Source organism: Dipteris shenzhenensis, chromosome 29, assembly GCF_047967505.1.
Source record: "Dipteris shenzhenensis isolate YYH24624 ecotype China chromosome 29, Dip_SZ_1.0, whole genome shotgun sequence".
Taxonomy (NCBI): Eukaryota; Viridiplantae; Streptophyta; class Polypodiopsida; order Gleicheniales; family Dipteridaceae; genus Dipteris; species Dipteris shenzhenensis.
Window position 1 is genome coordinate 28,135,887 of NC_141624.1, and position 20,162 is coordinate 28,156,048.

The following is a 20,162-nucleotide window of genomic DNA, read 5'->3' on the forward strand; positions in this document are numbered from 1 at the left end:
AAGGTTCTAACTCAACTCCCAATCAAGGCCTTGCAACATTTTTAGGTTCATTGTCTTGAAGAAGAGCAAACATCTACCATGCAAAGCCTAGTGACTTGGTCTAAAATGAACCTATTAATGAAATTCATTAAAAACCTTGGAACAAATAAATTTTCCTAAACAAGATATACACACAAACAACTCAACAACAAAGTGCACATTCCATGCAATCTAGTAACAATGTACAATATCTTCAAGTGGCCAAGGAACGAGTTAACAATTTATTTGTGTTCTTATCTCACAACTTTATAATCTTGTACGATGATTTGAGTAGCTTAAACTTGTATTGTATGGTTTTTGCTTACACATATATTAGATCTGCGACCCATGCCAATTTTTACAATTATAACAAGCGAGGATCCCACTAAGGCCCTCTCTCTCGGAATGTTATTGTAGGTGTAAGTATTAGTGTGCATAAAATGGAAAGGTATGTCCAGTATGCGAATGAGGTACGTGCTTTGGGTTGTCAAGGTTGCTCCATATATGATCTACATGAGTCGTAAGTTGTTGGTTCTCTATTGAAGTGAGGTAGTCTATCATGGTTTGTAGATTTGTTGATTCTGGAATTCTTTGAGAGGTATCTATGCTCAAGTCACTACTATGGACTTGCTTTCAACAAGGCGGAACAATCACTAAGTCCCCTTTTAGAGAAAATGTAAAGTAGCTTGAATACATATTGCCAAGAAAAAAAATCCAATACCCTTGTAGAAGGTGTAAATTGGAAGGAAATGAAAAGAGAAAATGTAAGTGAAAGTAAATGAATATGGGTAAAAACCTAGATGACTGAAAAGAGAGGAGAGAGGAGATGAAAGAGGAGATGGAACATTCAATATGAGTGGGAACGTGGCAATTTTGGCAAGAGATCCTCCTTTAAATAGTATCACGCGCTTTTAATAAACGTGGTGTGATACAAGCTAAATGACAAAATAATTCACTACCCCTCATGTAAGGTCAGAAACTTGATTCAACAAAGTCATTTAGAATCTCCCAAAAGAGAGAACAAGTAAAAGAAATGAATGACTTTTGTCATTCATAAGGCCTGCCCAAAATGTAAAACAAAGGAGGTAGTGAATGGAGAGAGAGACGGAATGACAATAAAAACGAGCCCTAAGTCTTGAATGCTCACTACCAAACTCGTCTCAAAGCCACTAGTGTACTTAACTCCCACTTGACGACAGCCAATCAAAGCATCACACCTATTTCAAAAGCAAATTAATCCTAAAAATTTTAAATTTCTGCTTTACAAAATAAGAACGATTGCTAAGGCTACCCAAGGGGGGAGGCCAAAAAGCCTCTTAGAGCTTGTTCTCACTCGTCGCTCACCAATGCTCAAGTAACATGTTTGAGCGACAGTGGTGAGCAATTTTCCAACAACTATTCCCATGCTAAAGTAGCACTGTCCTCATTGTCAAACTCTGACAGAAGTGAGACAGAACCCTGCAAATTTTCAAAAAATCTAGAACGACATTGGCTAGGAGGATGCTGGCCCCGGATGCTCGCTTGGAGAGGGTTTTTTCCCATCTCCAATGGTGCGGTGGAATGCCAGAGTCTGACGCCTGAATATGCGAAGTGATAAGCAGGAACGTAGCCAACCTTAGACCTTGACGCCACTTTGTGGCGTCAACGCTAAAGCGAGAACCCATCTCCATCTGCCAATAAAGCTCAACATCTGCCCATGCTTTATTGCTGGGAAGCTTTGTCAAGGAAAGAAACAAGAAGAATTTCATTCATGTACCTTGCCGAGAGAGAGAGAGAGAGAGAGAGAGAGAGAGAGAGAGACTTACCCAAAGTGTGTGTGTGAGTGTGTGAGAGGTGTGTGTGAGTGTGTGAGAGAGAGAAATGGAAGAGGAGAGAGAGGGAGTGAATGCACGTCCAAAAAAGCACACCCAAATTTGAAAGACATGTTCTAAAGTCAACACAACAACCAATCATGGAATTTGCAAAAAAAACGAGTCTTGGAAAATGCTAGAAATCGTTTTTGGCATCTCAAAGGTGAACCTTCACTAAGGCTACCTAAAGGCAAGCCAAAAACTTGAACCTAAATCTCATTACAATGGCCCAAACTATCAACTTGAACCTAAATCTCATTACAATGGCCCAAACTATCACTAATCCTAACATTACACAATAAATAAGCTAGTCACCTTGCCCAAATGCATTGCAAAAAGTGGGATGGACCTAATTAGCACAGACTAATTAAGTTCATCCCTTAGACCCTTGTAGGACAAAAAATACTTTGCTTTGATGAAAAAAAAGAATGATTGTAACTCAATAAAGAGCACTTGTGTGATGAAAGTTCAAAATTGTAGTTAGGCACCATGTTGAGTCGAAATATTTGTCATTGGTGGATATATTTGGTGCAATTCTACTTCAAGGCACAATTTCCAAAACCCCTTAAACTTGCCGAGTTGTGAGAATGTAGAAGTTCACTGCCACTTTTGCGCCTAACCTTTCAAGTGTTTTAATTTAGTGTTTGACTAGTTGTATGGTTTTCCCTTGTGCATCCAGGGGCTCTGTATAACACTAGAGTACAGCAAGCTAGTCTTTAGTTGAATATTTTCCAGTGGCTCTACTAGTCGCTCCAATCCCACATCAAAATCAACTTCTAAAAGCCATGGGACCCATTAACCTTGGTCAATGTATCTGCTCAATCCCATCATTTCAGATTTTATGGGATGAACACTAGCAGTTAAATCTGTAAAACTGTTCATTTGAATCCTGTTCCTAATCTTAAACCAAAAGTGGCTGTGGGATCGAAGGACTTCAAAACAAAGGAAAATATTCGTACTGAGTGTATGTATATCTATAAATGCCTGCACCGAAGAAGCTTCTTGCTTTGAGGAAGATGAGCTATTAAGAATGACTCCGCAATATTATCATCATGAGAATTAATTAAAGGGCACACAATGACTATTAAAAAGCAGCAGGCCAACTCCGTAAGGCCGAAAAAAATAAACTCCTCACCCCTTCCAATATTGCAAACAATAATTATACAGATGATATGGGCAACTCTCGCAGCGTTTTTGGAGAAGAAGCACCACTCAAAGGTTGTGAACATGAAGCTTAATTGCAAACAGAAGCTGAAATACAAACTTCCATGATTGAAATTTGTACTGACAGGAAGCCAAATCATGACCTGTTGAATCCAATGAGAATATTGCTTTTCAATGAGAAATTATTCTTGGTCTACCTTGATGCCTTTCCCTGCTCAAAGTTTCCATCAAAAGAATGTGTTTTCAGACTAGAGTAGTCATCCTAATTCTTGCAACATCAGTTCTTTTTCAAGGATGTTTATGTTTGAAATACGAACAGTATCAATGTAGCTCTGGATATGTTATTTGCACGATTAATGTAGCATACCTTTAATAGATACTTCTTGTGAATCGTCAATGCCTCCTTGCAGGCTTTCCTCGCATCCAACTTGCCAGTTATTTCATTCAAGGTCTGTTGAGGTACAAATCTCACAGTATAACCAAAGATTCCATGAGTTTAACATAAAGATTCTGAGAATAGTTTATTGTTTTCTGTTTTCTGAGTCATCTTCAAGGTATCATGCATATAAGAATGCTACAAGCTGGAAACTTGCATTAAATATGGACAGAATAGCATAACCTCATAAAAACTTTCAAAAGCAAGATCAGAAGATATCAAACAATACCTTCACAACCTCATCAAGGCCCGGTGCTTCTTGAAGCCGTGACCGTTGTGATTCAAAGATACTAGCAGCACAGAACACCACAAAAGGTATCTCATGAGAGTTTCCCTGCCCATATTTGATAATTTGGCGTTCGAATTTCCCCCATCTATACAAGGATTTTCCTTTTCTTACAATCCAACCATTTCCAAGGTCTCGCTTTGAAACTTGAATCTGTCGTTGCTGAAAGCTAGCCTCAGGAAGTTCCAAACCAGGGTCGTACTCTAAAGCCCACATTATCTGCACATAATTCAGAACCAACAGGAGATTTATAACTAGAAAATGAAGCTAGTTGAAAGCCCTCTAATTTGTAGGGAGCTATTTCAATCACCCACAGGAGTTTGCTAGAAGACATGATGGGGTTTCTTTTTTTTTCCTTTTTTCCTTTTTTCTTTTTTTTCTTTTTTTTTTTGGGGGGGGGGGGGGGGGGGGAGGGGTGCAGCAGGGGGGCAGAGAGAGGGGCGGGGAGAGGCAGGGAACGACATCATCATCACAACTTTTTATGCTGAGCATTCTTCTTTGTTGTGGGAGACTTTGACTATTGTGTGCTGCGAAATTTGTGTATTTCATAACAAAAACTTATGCAACATCCCTCTATGATGCCCTGTCTCAGACACCATCTGATATGTCTGCCCTCCCCAAGGCCACCACATGCAGGTTGTTCACCACATAGAATGTGCAAGCCGCATTACGCCGGCTCTCCCACTGGAGAGCCCATAACCATGAGGGGCTACACATTGAGCACTACGCACATGGACGGGAGGTCTTGGCCCTGATCCTAGCAAAGATGTTCAATCACGCTGTGTGCCTAATGCACAAAGCAGGAGACCCCATGGATACTAGGAACTACCCCTCATAGCTATATTCGGGGGGATTGCCTGATCAAAGGTGTCACTATCAACATGGCCCGCCGAATATAGAGATCACGAAGACCATGCCCCCCTGCTGCAAAGAGAGCGACCCGGAAAAACAAATACAAGACATTTTCGCAGCTCAAACGAGAGCCACCCTGGCACGGGGTTATGTATTTGACTTTGAGATTGAGTACTAGGTTTGACTCTTGTATTTTGAGTTTGGTTTAGCATAGTACTCAGCAAAGGGCCTTAGCGAGCCCTGTACTTCAGCCCACAGCGGCGTGTATGGGTTATCTTTGTGATCGTACTTTGTCTCATAGGCCCGCGAGCCCTCCCAAAGATGGTAATACATCTCTCTCTCTCTCTCTCTCTCTCTCTCTCTCTCTATATATATATATATATAAAGAGAGAGAGAGAGAGAGAGACCTATGCCCACGTGCAGATGTATATATGTACATGTAAATGTATATCTATATGTGTGTGTGCCTGCATGCACCCACCATGTCATCAGAACTCAATTAAGGGTCATATTCTAAAGATTTAAGATATGCTCTCATAGCCGTATATGTATGCATTTGAAAACACACAAGCCTACATAGATACAAGGGTCTTCAGATTTGTCATTCAAACGCCTCTGCAAAATCTGTTGTCTGAATTGATAGAAAGCACCGAGTAGTTTACAAGATTGATCTTCCATAAGAGCTCTAGAGGGGAAAATCATATCACTTTTTGTACGAAGATCTTGTTTCCTCTAATACAGTATTTAGACCAAAGCCCTCTCAAACAAGTTCAGTTATTGCTAAGAACTCTTTAAACTTGAAACTTACCCAACAGTGTTACATACTAGATACATTATTTCATAGAATTTATTCTATATGAGCAAAGCTAGGAGAAACTACCAAAAAATCTTTAACACAAGCATGACGTCAAAAACTGAGGCAAAGTTATTTGCTCCTATCCGGTCACAGTAGTGCCAGACCATTCTTAAACACAATCCATTCTTACCCTGGACCTTTGAAATTTGAAGGCTACATGGCAGCTTTATGTGAAAACGAAAAACTTTCACATCATTCAGAAAGGACATAATCATCACAGGTTGACACCTCAAAGTATGATACACTTATTCACAGAAATGTTGGTCTCACTTAAACAGAACATTGCATAATTGTCCTGTATAGAAAAAATCCCCTAAATTGATTATCATAATTAGACGAGGACTATTTGAAACAGTTTAGTATTGTTAAGAGTCAATAACTTCAAGGTCAAGCTTTCATATTCGAGTAATACAGAAGCAACATATCAACTAGGCCAGTCGTAGGGACTATGAGCCACACAATATTAGCATAGTCAGTTGTTCACACAATCTACAAAAGAATGCTTAATAATATCCCTATGCATATACAGGACACTGGTGGGCAGAAAATCTTCAATTCTGATGTTTCCTTCATCATCATAGCATCAAAGGATTTTGAAAGACCAAGACAACATGCAAATTTAAGCATTTTTAAGGTTGTGTCATAAGAATATGTACCGACCTCCCATAGATACAGAGAATCGGCAAAAGAAAACTCTCGGCGAAATAGAACCATCAACATTCGAAATGCAAATATATAGCTGCCACCACCAAGCTCATCTGCAAATTTTGAATTCCAACAAAAAGAGAAACATGCCATGAGTGAAGGTCGGCCCTATCAACTATCAGATGCAGCAGATCCAGCTATGTAAGAGAAAAACATCTATGTAAGGAAAAAACTGCATGGCTTGCTCATGGAAAAAGCCTATGTTACCCTACCCATACCACCAGTTATTCAGAAAAGGATATCTTTCAAAATGCCATTGCATTGCTGCATGTTAGTTAGTCAGCGCTATGCTACTCTCCTTCCAAAGCACTTTTCCATATCTAATAAGAATCCTCATCGAATTCAAAATATTTGAATGGTCCACTACCTTAATTTAGTCCTGATGAATTATTTCCTTTTCTTTTCTTGAGAAAAGTGATGTCTATTAAATGCTTTGAAAACAATACAATGAGTCCATTGTACGTGAGGCCCTAAAGGAGAATCGTGGCTTCCTTGGCCTGCTTCTCCATGATCTGGCTCACTGCCTATGGTAACCTAAGGAGCAGGTGCCAACAACCAATTGGTGTGATTCCTCGATTCGTGAAAATATTGAATATACATGTAGGTAATGCCTTGCACAAGTGCTCACACTGCTCGATGATACCTTGCTCCGAAACAGCAGGCAACATGTAGATAATATCCAGCCATATGTTGACAAGGTGGCAGCAAGATGGACCTAGAGCCCCCCACGCTGCATCGAGCTAGACAAAGCTGGATGTTGGCAACTGTACTGTATTCCAGAGAGAACTCGGGACATTTCCTATAGGGTGGGTGGAATAGCATCATGAATCCTCTAGCTCATAATGGTCTCCCCATCCATCAGATAGGTGAGGAATATAATCTCTATAAGGAGGGTGTCGCCCCTCGATCAACCAGGCTTTAGACCTCGCCAAATGCACCAAATCCCCACAAAGGCCGTGGGTAAGCAACTCTATACATAGTAGGAAATCATCGTCTCCTGGGCACTTGCATGCAACAATGGCATATACCATTTGCTCCAACAAGGATCTGATAGGGAGGTTATCAATCAAAGAAGTAGGAGATCTTCCATGGTCAAAGGTCATTCCAAAGCCAAGACCGAAACCTACTCTCATGTGGCCCTTGCTACTGCAACCAATGTCTCTATAGTGAAGAGATCCAAGGAGAGGCAGATAATTTCCCTTTGTAACACAAAACTCAGAGTGCCAAATGAATGCTCCCGCTCAATCTCCTCTCCAACCCCTGGGAAAACACTTGGCAAAAGATGCCTCCAAACCCTCAACCACAGACTGGTCAGCCAGTCTGTGACACATCTGTCACAAATTGTTTGGTCAATTCCCAAAGGTGGAGGGCTATAAAAGCATAGCCTTCCCTCATTCAGTAGGATCTCCAACGGTGGCTCCACTACCACCTCCAGCAACAATTGATGCAGCACCTGCAACAGCTCCAATCGATGCAAGCACACCAGACAACGCTGCAGTAGTTCAAAGAGCCCATAGCTCCGAATAGCAACAGTCACAGCACTCCTTTCAGTGACAGACCCCATGGACAACTATGGCCAGCAGGCCCTCACGGGTTCTATATGGCAAGCAGCCCTATCTCTTGTTGCTACCTATAATGCATGTCTACAGCACCTAGGACCGAATGGACATCTCTGTTGCTAATTGTACGACTCCGTACTGCTGACATTATTAGATGCCTTTTGTTCTATTTTTTTTGTTACGTCAGTTCTAGCTTCTTCCAATGAGAAAGAAAAATTAGTAGGTTCTGCTCCAAGTCACAATTTAAGGGGAAAGCAGGACCTTTTAGCTTGTTCTATGACAAAGCCAGGTCCTCTTACTTGCCCATGTCTCAAAACACAAGGACTAACCATTTATTAGACAAGAATAATCCAGCTCAACAGACCTGCAGCCTCATTCAATGTTCATGCAAAACATTTCCAAGGAAGAGAGTTCCGAGGCGAGGCAAACTCTATTCAAATTGGAGCGGCAAACCTACACATCAATGCCTTTGGAGAGGCTCATGCCTCTATGCTCTCTACTCGAGTAATTGGTTGTGATCTAACATCTCCACCATCTTTATCATGTCTCTTGTATGTTCTGGAAGCATTTTTGTATGGACAGAGAGAAGACAGGTGGCCCATTGTGCAGGATCGGGTGGAACAAGTCTCTTTATGAATTAAATGAAACCTTTTGGTCTATCAGCTGCATCGTTCAAGAATTGGAAGCTCCTGTTATATTGAAGACATGAACTCTCCCTCCGAATTGAGAGAGAGCAGGGGGAGACACTTATGCCCTCCCTTTTGATTCGACACTTGAACTCTCTTGTTGATTGAGAGAAGGTAGAGGAAGGCAAACGATAAGCAGTGAAAGCACACTTTTTTTTTGGTGAGGTTTTTTATGCTTTATATTACACAGAAGCTTCCCTTGAGAGGGGAGCTCAACATTATATCAATAGAAGATCTCAGTATATGACAAGTATACATTGTAGTCTATGTAATGAGTTTGCAAACAATCAAAGAAAGATTGCTGTAGAGAGCGTCGGATAAAAGGGAAAGTGGAAAAAGCAGGATCACCAAAGACGTTCCGACATCCAAATATCCAGAACATTCTTGTTCCCTGGTAACTATGCTGTTGGCAGGTCAGCAACAACTTTATATCGGCATAGGACAAGATATCCAGTGGTGGCTCCACCTCCCCTCATTCAGCAGGATCTCCAGTGGTGGCTTCACCTACACCCCCACCCCCACCTACTGCAGCAGTTGACGCAGCACTCTAGCAGCTCCACTCAATGCAGCAGTATCAGACAGCCTCGCAGCAGTTCTAGGAGCCCATACAGCTCCAGCAGCAGCAGTCATAGCAGTTTTTTCAACAAGAGTCTCTAGAGGAACCCTGCAGTTCTCCCATATCCTCTACAACATAGCCTCGGATAGTCTCGGTCACGGACAGTCTTACACCTTCAGCATACCCCTTCAGTGGGGACTCAGACATGCCCTCTTGAATGAGGGAGACCAACAATTTGGGGGTGAAGGGCTATGCCGAAGCTATGAGAGTGCCCATGTTTGGGGCTATGTAGTATGGATGAGGCTATGCTGTAGAGGCTATGAGAGAAAATGCCCCCACGAGAGGAGAATTCCTGTAGAGACCATGGGGTCTGTCACTGAAAGGAGTGCTGTGACTGTTGCTATTCGGAGCTATGGGCTCTTTGAACTACTGCGGCGTTGTCTGGTGTGCTTGCATCGATTGGAGCTGTTGCAGGTGCTGCATCAATTGTTGCTGGAGGTGGCAGTGGAGCCACCGTTGGAGATCCTACTGAAGGAGGGAAGGCTATGCTTTTATAGCCCTCCACCTTTGGGAATTGACCAAACAATTTGTGACAGATGTGTCACAGACTGGCTGACCAGTCTGTGGTTGAGGGTTTGGAGGCATCTTTTGCCAAGTGTTTTCCCAGGGGTTGGAGAGGAGATAGAGTCCAGAGCGCCCAATAACGAATCCAAGTGAAAAACATATCAAACCCCTATCTGCATGGGTGAATTCCCAAAAGCCAAACATGCTTCCCAAAGGTAACAGTAGGAAATCTAGCTCTCAAAAGCTGCCAAAGGAGATCCAAGAAATCGCGAGTGTGTGGACAATGCCAAAGGAGATGAGGCACAAATTCCATTGGAGCCAAACATCGGTGACAAATAGCCAGAGCAATGTCTTTGTGCCAAGAGCTGCCCAGACGTCTTGCCCTAATCTGCCATTTGTGCAATTTCCTCTGATCATTAACAGTCAATTTAATCTGAGCATGTGATCGGGTATCGTTTTCTAAATCAGAGAGAGGCCTTAACTGAGAAAATTCAGTCAATTGTTGTGCCGTCCTTTTTGCCCATTTGACCTCATTCCTCCATTCAGTCATATGCCATTTGCCATACTCCCTAATGACATTCTGCATACGAGAGACAAAACTGTCCCAAGCATAATTCATGTCCTCCTGGGCATGCAAAGGCAAGGGATGAATTGCAAGTCTGATCATTTGCTGGTCGCACTTCTAGGAAGAGCCTTTTTGCATCCCTGCATGCACCACCTACTAAAAAGAAGATGACGTGTGCAATGTGTGGAGTGGGTGACATCATACTCACATCCACGGATGACACAGATTTCAGAATTAGAGATGTTCTTTATGTGCCGGGTATAAAGAAGAATTTGCTTTCAGTTTCCTCTCTCAATCGAGGAGGATTTCATGTTATATTCGATGATGCTAAGTGTGCAATGAGAAAAGATCCGATCTTGCACTTTCAGTGAGCACTCCCACTGCTGCGATGCAGAATGCGGAGTTATGGCATACCAGATATGGGCACATGAGCTATGGCAGCTTGATGACACTTCAGAAGCATGCTATGATTGATGCATTGCCTCCTTTGAAGTCACCTCCTCCTCATGCATGTGAGATTGCATCCTTGGCAAGATGCATAGATGGTGCAGTAAGAGCTACTCGTAAATTACAGCTCATACACAGTGATGTCTGAGTCTCATGAGAACACCTGCATTTGGTGGTTATCTCTACTATGTTACATTCATAGATGACTACACCAATTATACTTGGGTCTATGGTCTGAAGAAAAAATCAAATGTGTTTATGCATTTTAAACACTTTGTGGCCATGGTTGAAAATGAGATAGGACTCAAGGTGCAGACACTTCGCGCTCACAGAGGGGGGGCGTATATGTCTCATGAATTTGAGGCATTTTTGAAGGAGAAAGGCATCACGCATCAGGTTACAGTGAGGCTTACACCTCAGCAAAATGGCAAAGCTGAGCACAAATATCGTACTCTCATGGAGGTGGATGGATGCATGCTTACTAGTAAGAAGTTGCCTCACAGATTTTGGCTAGAAGGCCTCATGTGTGCCAATTATGTTTTGAATCGAGCTCCCACAAAGGCTTTGAAGACAATCACCCCCTATGAGGCTTGGCATGGGAGAAAGCCTTCAATGGATGACTTCAGAGTTTTTGGTTGTGTTGCATATGCCCATGTGCCTGTGGGGTTTCGACATAAGTTGTCAGATGTCATCCTGCTTCAACATGTATCCACTTGCTTGGTACTATTTCTTTTTGTTTTTCAATAGTATGCTTATTAAGAAATGAAATGTTTTCCTTCTGTTCAGTTACGGACAATGGGGACTAGGTCTAGCATTTGAGGGTGGACCCCCTTGCTTGGGGTTATGGGCATTAGTGACCCACAAGAGTGATGGCCTCTCTTTGAGAGGGACATCTAGAAACCACACCCCACCTGAGTACCCAAACATGGGACCAATCAAATGCACAGATTGCATACCGACCTAGGAACCATTCAAGAGAATGTTCCCTGAGCTTTGGGTGTGGGCCTGGCAGCATGCCAAGAGTAATGGAGATACAAGATAAGACGACAAACAAATGAGCTCAATATGGCTCAATTATGACCTTAGAGTACGTCAATAGATAGTCTAAGCTGTTAGGAACCGGTGTGTGCGATCAGAATTAAATTCTGACAACTTTGAAATTTTAGGGTTTTTGGGAGTGACGTGGCAGCTGACACGTGGCAGACTGCCACTTGGAATCTGAGCTGGCAGGTCAGTCCACCTGTCCCACACATGTGGCAGCATGCATGGCAAGTGGCAGGGCATGCAGGCCAAGTGTTTGGCCCCAAATCTGGTAGATTTATGTTTGGCCCCAAATCTGGTAGATTTAGGGCAAGTGGTGGGCTGTCCTCTTTGGGACTGCAGCCCACCAAAAATCTGGGACAAGTGTCCACCTTCCACTCTAGGCCTAGGAGGGGGGCTGAGCCTATAAAAGAAGACCTCTCCCCTTCATTCCACACATGAAAATTTCGTCACTTTTCTTCTCCCTCCTTTTTGATGATGCAGCAGAACCTCTCCAGCTCCTTGGGTGCAGCCAGCTTCTCCCCAGGCCATTCTCTCACCTCAGCAGCACTTTCTCTCTCTACAACAGCACATTCTCTCTCTACAGTTCCAGCCCCTCCTCTCCAGAAATCTGCCCCCTCTCAGCTCTTCTGGAACAACAGCAGCATCCTCTCTCCTTCACCTAGCTTGGAGCAGCCACAGCCCCTTTCTCTCTCCTGCTGCAGTCTTTCTCTCTCTACTGCAAAATTTCTCTCTCTACTGTTCCAGCCCATTTCCCTTGCAGAAATCTGCCTTTCTGTGCACCTCTGGAACAGCAGCAGCTCCTCTCTTACATCTCCTCCCTTGGGATCAGCATAGGCACTCTCTCTCTCCAGCTATCACTCCATAAAAGCTTTCTCTCTCTAGCCTACAGGCTGTTTTTCTAAGCTGTTCTCATTCCAGCCCCAGTTCCACACTCTCCTCACCCAAGGTAGCTTCAGAGGCATCAAGGACTTCATCTACAAAAGGGCCAAGTCACGAAGGGAGCCTGTACTGTCAAGTTTATCTCATTTACAGCACTATTTCATGTTGTTTCTACTATCTTTCTAGAAACTAGTGTTTGTCTCTAATGTTGGATGTAAGTGGTGATTGTTGCAGGCTTCTTCCTTGTGGATTGGGCAAGCCAAGAGCTGAAATCTGAGCTTGGAGTCCTCCTTTTTGTTGTCTACCTTGTACATATGCTCTTGAGTCTTGTATCTAGGTCCTAGGTTTTCACTGAGTTCATCAGTTTGGAAGGTGCATTGCACCTTGGTCTTGTATCTCCATTTTCAAGAATAAAGTGAGCCTGGATAAGGGGGGGGGCCCGTCTTGGCCCCTCAATCATATTGCATTCTCCAATGATGTCACTTTGTGTTTAAGCTGTATAAGTCTTAATTCCAGCTTAATTGCAAACTCTTAAGTTCAAGTATATGTGTTTGGCAACTCGCAATCAACTCATTCAAATGCCTCTGCAAAATCCGTTGTTTGAATTGATAGAAAGCACCGAGTAGTTTACATTGGTATCAGAGCTTAGGCAGTGGTCCTGTACTCTGTGCTTTCTCTTGTTGAGTCTCTCCTTCATTGAGTTATCTTGTCATCATGGCAGCTAATGGACCTGACCCTCCTCCTAACCTGCATGAGTTGAGTGCTCTCTTGGCAAACATTGCTCAACAGGTTCAAGTGCTGGAAAGCAGCCAAGCAGGATGACATCAGATAAGGCACTTAAGTGTATCTTTGTTGGGTATAGTGCACAAAGCAAAGGCTATCATCTCTACAATCCTACCTCTCGCAAGATTTTTGTGAGTAGAGATGTTATTTTTTCATAGAATTCAGCACATACACATGCTGAATTTACTATTCCAGCTTCTTCAGATGATGTTTTTGAGGGGATGCTTCCTAACGCTTTTGGTTCCCCAACTGAGGCTCATGCTAAAAATCAGAATTTACAGCAACCTCCTCCTGATCCACATGCCCCCATTCAGCCACATGCTGATTTTGTTCCTCCACAGGGTGTGGATCAAGTTGTCAAGCAAGAGATTCAACAGATACATGCAGCCAAAACAATTCCGAATTGGTTGCTAAAAGACTCTCAGGGAGAGTAGGCTTGAGGCACCTTTGCCTGGCAAGAGTGCAGTAAGGCACGCAGGGGGGCTCTTTCTGTTAAGATAGCTTATGCAGGTACTCTTCTTGATGAAGAAGAACCTGACTCTTTGAAGAAGCCAAGGATAATGTGCACAATGGATTGCAATCCATTGAGAAAAATCAAACTTGGGATGTTGTGGATTTGCCACCAGGGAAACATGCCATTGGTACCAAATGGGTTTTCAAAGTGAAAAGGAAGCCAGATGGGTCTATTGATAGGTACAAGGCAAGGCTATGCTCAAAAAAAGAGCATAGATTATAAGGAGACTTTTGCTCCTACATCCCAGACGACCACCATAAGATCAGTTATTGCCATGGCTGCAAATTTTGTTTGGAATGTCCATCAATTGGACATAAAAACAGCTTTCCTTAATGGGGACTTGCAAGAAGAGGTTTATGTCAAACAACCTCCTAGATTTGAACTTTCTGGCAATGCACTTCAAGTTTGCAAGCTGAATAAAGCTTTATATGGACTGAAACAAGCCCCACGTGCATGGTATGCGAAGATTGATGCCTCCCTGGCAAGTAAGGGGTTACACAATAGCCCCACGGAAAGCACCCTCTACATCAAGAAAGATGGGGGGGATATTTTAGTCATCATTCTTTATGTAGAAGAACAGATTTGGGCATGTTAAATTTCTATTTGGGAATCCAGTTCATACAAGACGAGCATGGCATCGTTATGTCTCAATCCAAGTGTGTGCAAAAGCTCTTGGATAGGTTCAACATGCAAGATTGTAAGCCTATAGCCACTCTCATGGAGCCGGGGCTGAAGCTTACTATGTATGATGCAGGTGAATCAGTGGATGTCACACTTTACAGCCAGGCTGTTGGATGCCTCATTTATTTGTGCAATACAAATCCCTGATATTCAATATGCAGTATTCAGGTGAGCAGGTATATATGCACAGCCCAAAGACAACACATTGGCAAGCTGTAAAACACATCTTCCGTCATTTGCAAGGCACAAAGTCTTATGGCTTAATGTTTCCCAGGGGGGGTGACTTGCAGATGCATGCTTACAATGACTTAGATTGCGCTGGAGACTATGATACCAAACAGTCCACTAGTGGTAATTGTTTCTTTTTTGGCAAAGCTTGCATTTCTTGGCTGTGTTTGGCTGCATCGTTTGTTTGTTGATCTTCATCTCTTATTGGAGGGTCCTTCCACAATTCTCACTGATAGTCAGAGTGCTATAGCAGTGGCAAAGAATAATGTGTTTCATGCTCGCATGAAGCACATCGAGGTTCATTATCATTATGTCTCAGAGAAGTTACATGCAGGGGAGATCAGTAGGATCTATGTGTCAACACAAGACAATGTTACAGACATCTTCATCAAAGCACTTCCACGTGAGAAGTTTGAGGCATTTCGCAGTGCCCTGAACTTATCTCCTTTTGGTGATTGATCACTACCACATTGGCACTGCAGGGGGGTGTTAGAATGATTGGTATATTCTAGGCAGGGGCCAATGTAATGTAATAGGTAGGTTAGGGGCACTTTTCCCTCATTGAGGTTTTGCCCCCTAACCACAGTTAGTGGATAGGATAAGGTTTTGTCACTTAGACAAAACCTCTCACTCTCTTGTACTTTCATACTCATCTATTCAAACGTTTTGCTCACTCTTGCTCTCACTCTTGCACTCTGGTCCCTCTTATCTCACAGGAACATCACAACTAATTAGAGAAAGTGAACTACCAGCAGAGAAAGTTTTCGCATCAATCGTTCCAAATCTACAAGTGTTGACACCTCAGAAATAAATACTTACCTAAATGTTTGTGTAATTTAGGATCAATAACCTGCAGGACCAATCCCAGATTTGCAAGCTGCTTTTGCACTCCTACTGCTTGTTCTGTACACCTGAAATTTTCACGCTTACCAAAAAACATAAAATTTCACCACTTTCAGTAATCTAGCAGCTTTAATGCTTGAAATATTAGCAGCGTACCCCCACAAAATACTTAAAAGGAGGAAATTTTATGAGGAAAATAACATGTGTTAACACCTTCTTCAGATAGAAAATACCTTCAGATACCCTTTTTAAATATAATTTCCTCCAAATCAACTTCAAAAGACGTCAATGTTCCATAAGGTGGGTAATTTCAAACAAACCATGTTGAGAATCATATTCAATTCTAGAAAAATGTTAGTGTCCATAAATGGCTATGCTGAAGCAACAAGCACTTAAGCACTACCTGCAGATATAGACAAACACCCCCTTGCTGTGTCAGATTCCCGTTTCTTTTAGAACCTTGACAAACTGCCCCCTTGCCGTCTCACCCCTTGCTGTCTCAGCTTCCCGTTCGTTTTAGATATAAGTGAATAGCATACAAGCATGAATTTTGCAAAGTGAGTAGGTATATCATATTATCATGGTCTAGGTCATGTACATAAAATAGATAAAGAATGATTTAAATATAGATAATAACGAACTTTACCACAAGTATGGGTTTCCCTTCCATGCCACTGTTGGCTTAACATAATTTTACCTGAGTTCAGTGCTATTACAAAACACTCAATAAGAAGAAGAGAGCACATTTTCCTGGTCTTATTCTTATGCACCAGGAACACTATCAAACTAATGGCATTTTGGAACAAATGAATTTGAATTGTCTTGGAAGCAGACATCAGTAGAGTGGCTAGATCCATCTGGTATCTGTGCTAAAGGGCTAGCCAGATTCCCAAGGGACTACTGTTTGAAGATCCTTTCATCACTCTGAGAAGAGCCGTCATTTTGAAGGCCAGATTTCACAAACAAAACCCTTCACTCATGTTTCATATTATTCAACTATCAAGTTATTGACGCTGGAAAACTAAGCAAGCCAAATCGCCTTTGGTCAAATCACACATCTACAGGGTAGGATATACACTAAAGGGATGGCCAGATTCTCAAGAATCTAATCTTGTGTGAGCCAAGACTCATGTCAAGCAAGTCAATGAAAAGGCCAAATTTGCCTGAAGACAAATATACCCATTTCTGGTTTAATTTATGTTCAATCGGGGGAAGAATTAGAGGAGAATGGTACAGCGACAAAGGAATAGGCTCCACAAAAGACTCACATCACAACAAGGTCTAATCTTCTTGTTGCATGAAGATGAAAAAGACTCAACTCTAATCTCCCAAATCTTCTTGCACATTGACTACATGCTCTGGGTTGTACCAAAAAGGTGGCCATGGCTTCATATAAGTATATCATGGCAACAATATTTTTTGACTTGGCACCAGGGAAGAGCTTCACAAGTGGACCGACAGTAGCATGCCTGGTCTTCCAAGAGGTGGCCACAAGAGAGCAAATCACCGCTTCAAACACCTGTCTTGCTTTTGCATCCTCGACTTTGTCTATTAGGTTTTTTCCATGGACTTATCCTTGGCCACTCTCGATGCATCCTCAATCTAGGCCCATTCCACACAAAACTTTTCATACAAAACTTTCCTAGTGGACTGGTCACATTCTCCATAGTCCTACTGCCCTTGATTTTGAGGAACTTGTTGCATCTATGGCTTGCTACCTCAAAGGTCTCTTGAATGACCTTCTCAACTATAATCAAAACATGTACAACTATACTCAGAAAATAATTGTATATGACAGCCCTATGTTGTCTCATGGTATCTATATCTATTTTCTATATTTTATTATCATTTATGTGGACATGCTACTAATTTCTTTATGCAAGTTCTTTTTACAAAACAAACAAATCCAATGCATTGTTCATAAAAACTTCAGACATACATCTCTTGGCATGGTTTTCACCATGTCTTGCTACACCGTCTTGGCTATGGTGGTCGCAACCTTCACAAGGGTAGCCAAAACCAACACTTTTTATATTGATTACACCGTTACCCTAGGCCATTGGATGATTTGGAGCGAGCACATATGGTAGATTTCACTCCCTGACTTATAAGCCTTTCTCCTCCTCTTAACTTTGCAGGCTATTACTGGATCACCTCCACCTAATCAACTATCATAGATCAACATACTCATGTACTACAAAAGGAGCCTATCTTTACGTTTGTTTCATCTCACAATTAGTTCCACTTCATTTATATACTTGTGATTTCACCATTAGGCTATTCCTACTGCTCCTAGTTGTCGGAAAATTGTTTCAACCTGCCTATCATTTTCTCCTTGCTGCGATTTTATCCCAAGTTCTCATCTAACCTAATTTTTGCAATGATTGTTCACCAAAGCAAACCCTCACATGACCATGAAGTTACCAAACTAAGCATACTTGTTTGAGGAATTCAAATCCTTGATCATCTATCATCATTTCAATGTGCTTCCTTAACCACAATAGTGTATTAGGAGTACAAATTGCTTTCATGGATCCTTTTGGTTGTGGACTTTGTGCATTTCTAATATATTTACTAAAGAACCTTTATGCTATTGGATTGATTAAGGATGTTCTATAGTGTGTTTCACTTTCCAACTGTGGGGCATTGGAATACTAATCATGGACGTGGCCTATGGCAATGTTCTCGAAGGAGATTGATCTAAGTGGATTGAAGGATCTAACATCAGCCTTTCCTTTTGCAAAGTTGTTAGAGACTCTATGTTTTAGTTCTCTGCTGGCATCTTTTTGGAGAACCCATAAGGTAACTCTATTTAAAACTTTGTATTTGTGGAGATTCCACTGTATTGTCATACACCGTTGTTATATGCGATAGGATTTCTAAAAGGTCGTTCCAAACTGAGGATATCATTGTATTGCAATCATATATCATTGAAATAAGGAATGTCTCACGGTTTGATACCCTAGAAGAGGATCGTTACATTCACATTGCATGCTGCGTTGTATTTCTTTTTTCAGTTCTTTTAAACCCTATCTCATTTTCCTGTTTATAACTTGGAAGTTTTGATCATTCTAAGTTCCAAGTTCCAATTTCACTTGTTGCTATTTCAAATCGTCTAGTAATTAATTTAATTGTTAATTGGAAACCATGCTCATGCAAGCATGAGCCAAAAAGAATCAAAGCCTCTGCTTCTTTCAAATTAAACAATTGATTAATATTGAGTTATAGTAGCAAGTAAGCTTAAGGAACCCTGTGTTCGTGATTGAGTGACTTTGAGCATCAGTGATACCCTATACCTTTATCAATCAATATGGCACATATAAGGCAAAGTGGAAAAGTTGCAAAGAGAGACAGACTTGCAGCCAAAGGAGGAATCAAAAAGAAAAAAGTTCAACCTAAGAAGTTTGTGGATATAGATACATTGGCTCCACTTGGAGAGCATCGTACTACCATCCAATATGCTGACCAATGAGGATAGCCTTTCAAGAATTCCAAAATTCCCTTTGTTCTTATTTGATGTATGTTTGTCAATCCAATATGCTGAGCAAATGAGGATAGCCTTTCAACCAAGGAGGAGAGACTTTCAAAAATTCTTTGTTCTTATTTGATTTCTGTTTGTCAAATCCAATACGCTGGGTAATAAGGATTACCTTTCAATAATTCTCTTTGTTCTTAGTTGATTCATGTTTGTCAATCCAATATGCTAAGCAATGAGGATAGCCTTTCCACTGAGAGGAGAGAGTTTTAGAAGTGTTTCCTCCAAGACCTACCAAAGAGCCTTCCACCGAAAGGCTTAAGATCCTACAATGAATCTTACTCTTGAAAGCACTCCTACAAATATATCCATGTGGTGTGAGAAGGCTGTAGCACGCATAGTCACAATGAAATGTTTCCCCAAAATGGTTTCACATTTGAAAAATTTCCACTACCATGTCGCCTAGGTAATATTATATTTATGGCACTTGGAGCCTAGGGGATGGTTGAAATGAACATTGTTGGTGTCAAAAATGTTTTGCAATAATTCTAAAAAAAGGACTTGACTAAAAACTTGAATGTTTAAAGTTTTGATGAGATAGCTATTTACAATGAACATCATAAATGTTGCATACGGCATATTGACAGGAGAAGAAGGCAAAAACGAGCAAAAGGGAGCGACAGCATGAGAGGAAGCAACTAGAAGTAAGGCCAGCAAAAAAGAAGAAAAGAATTGACACTTGAAACGCTTTTACAGGCCACATTCAATACGTGTGGAAACCCCCAAGTTTGAGGTGTTTCAATGAAACAGTTCAAGGGACTAACACAATTCAAGATTTCTAGCCCTTGAAAGGTGTTTCCCAGTGACTATCTAGTAGGAGATTCAAAAGTGGGTTATTAAAGAATGGTTGATTCAACCAAAAAGTTCACCTTTTCTTTGCGAGTGTTACTTTCTTTAGATAAGGATGAATCTTGGAGAATGTGTGTACATTATAAGGAATTTAACAGAGATGACAATCAGCCAACATCTTTAGCCATATTGAACATGAGATTGGGTACCATCCAACTAAAATAGCACCACAAGACAGCTCTTTACAAGTATTTAGAGACCCTTTTGGGTTAAGTAATGGCATAGAAATCTTTAAGCAGATGATTAGCAAAATATTAAAGCA

The 20,162-nt window shown here is 41.6% G+C and overlaps 1 protein-coding gene across 3 annotated transcripts in view; it reads right to left on the minus strand.

Moving 5' to 3' along the window:
* Positions 1–2,987: 2,987 nt before the first annotated feature.
* LOC147882668 (rab GTPase-activating protein 22-like) overlaps positions 2,988–20,162 on the minus strand; it is a 71,969-nt gene continuing 54,794 nt past the window's right edge. For all 3 annotated transcript variants that reach the window (XM_087400388.1, XM_087400387.1, XM_087400386.1), the window contains 5 exons: positions 15,493–15,598; positions 6,123–6,220; positions 3,698–3,973; positions 3,400–3,483; positions 2,988–3,243 (listed from right to left, as the gene is read on the minus strand). In XM_087400388.1, coding sequence (XP_087256514.1) covers positions 3,226–3,243; positions 3,400–3,483; positions 3,698–3,973; positions 6,123–6,220; positions 15,493–15,598 — 582 coding nt within the window. In that variant the 3' untranslated portion in view covers positions 2,988–3,225. The remainder of the gene's footprint in view (positions 3,244–3,399; positions 3,484–3,697; positions 3,974–6,122; positions 6,221–15,492; positions 15,599–20,162) is intronic.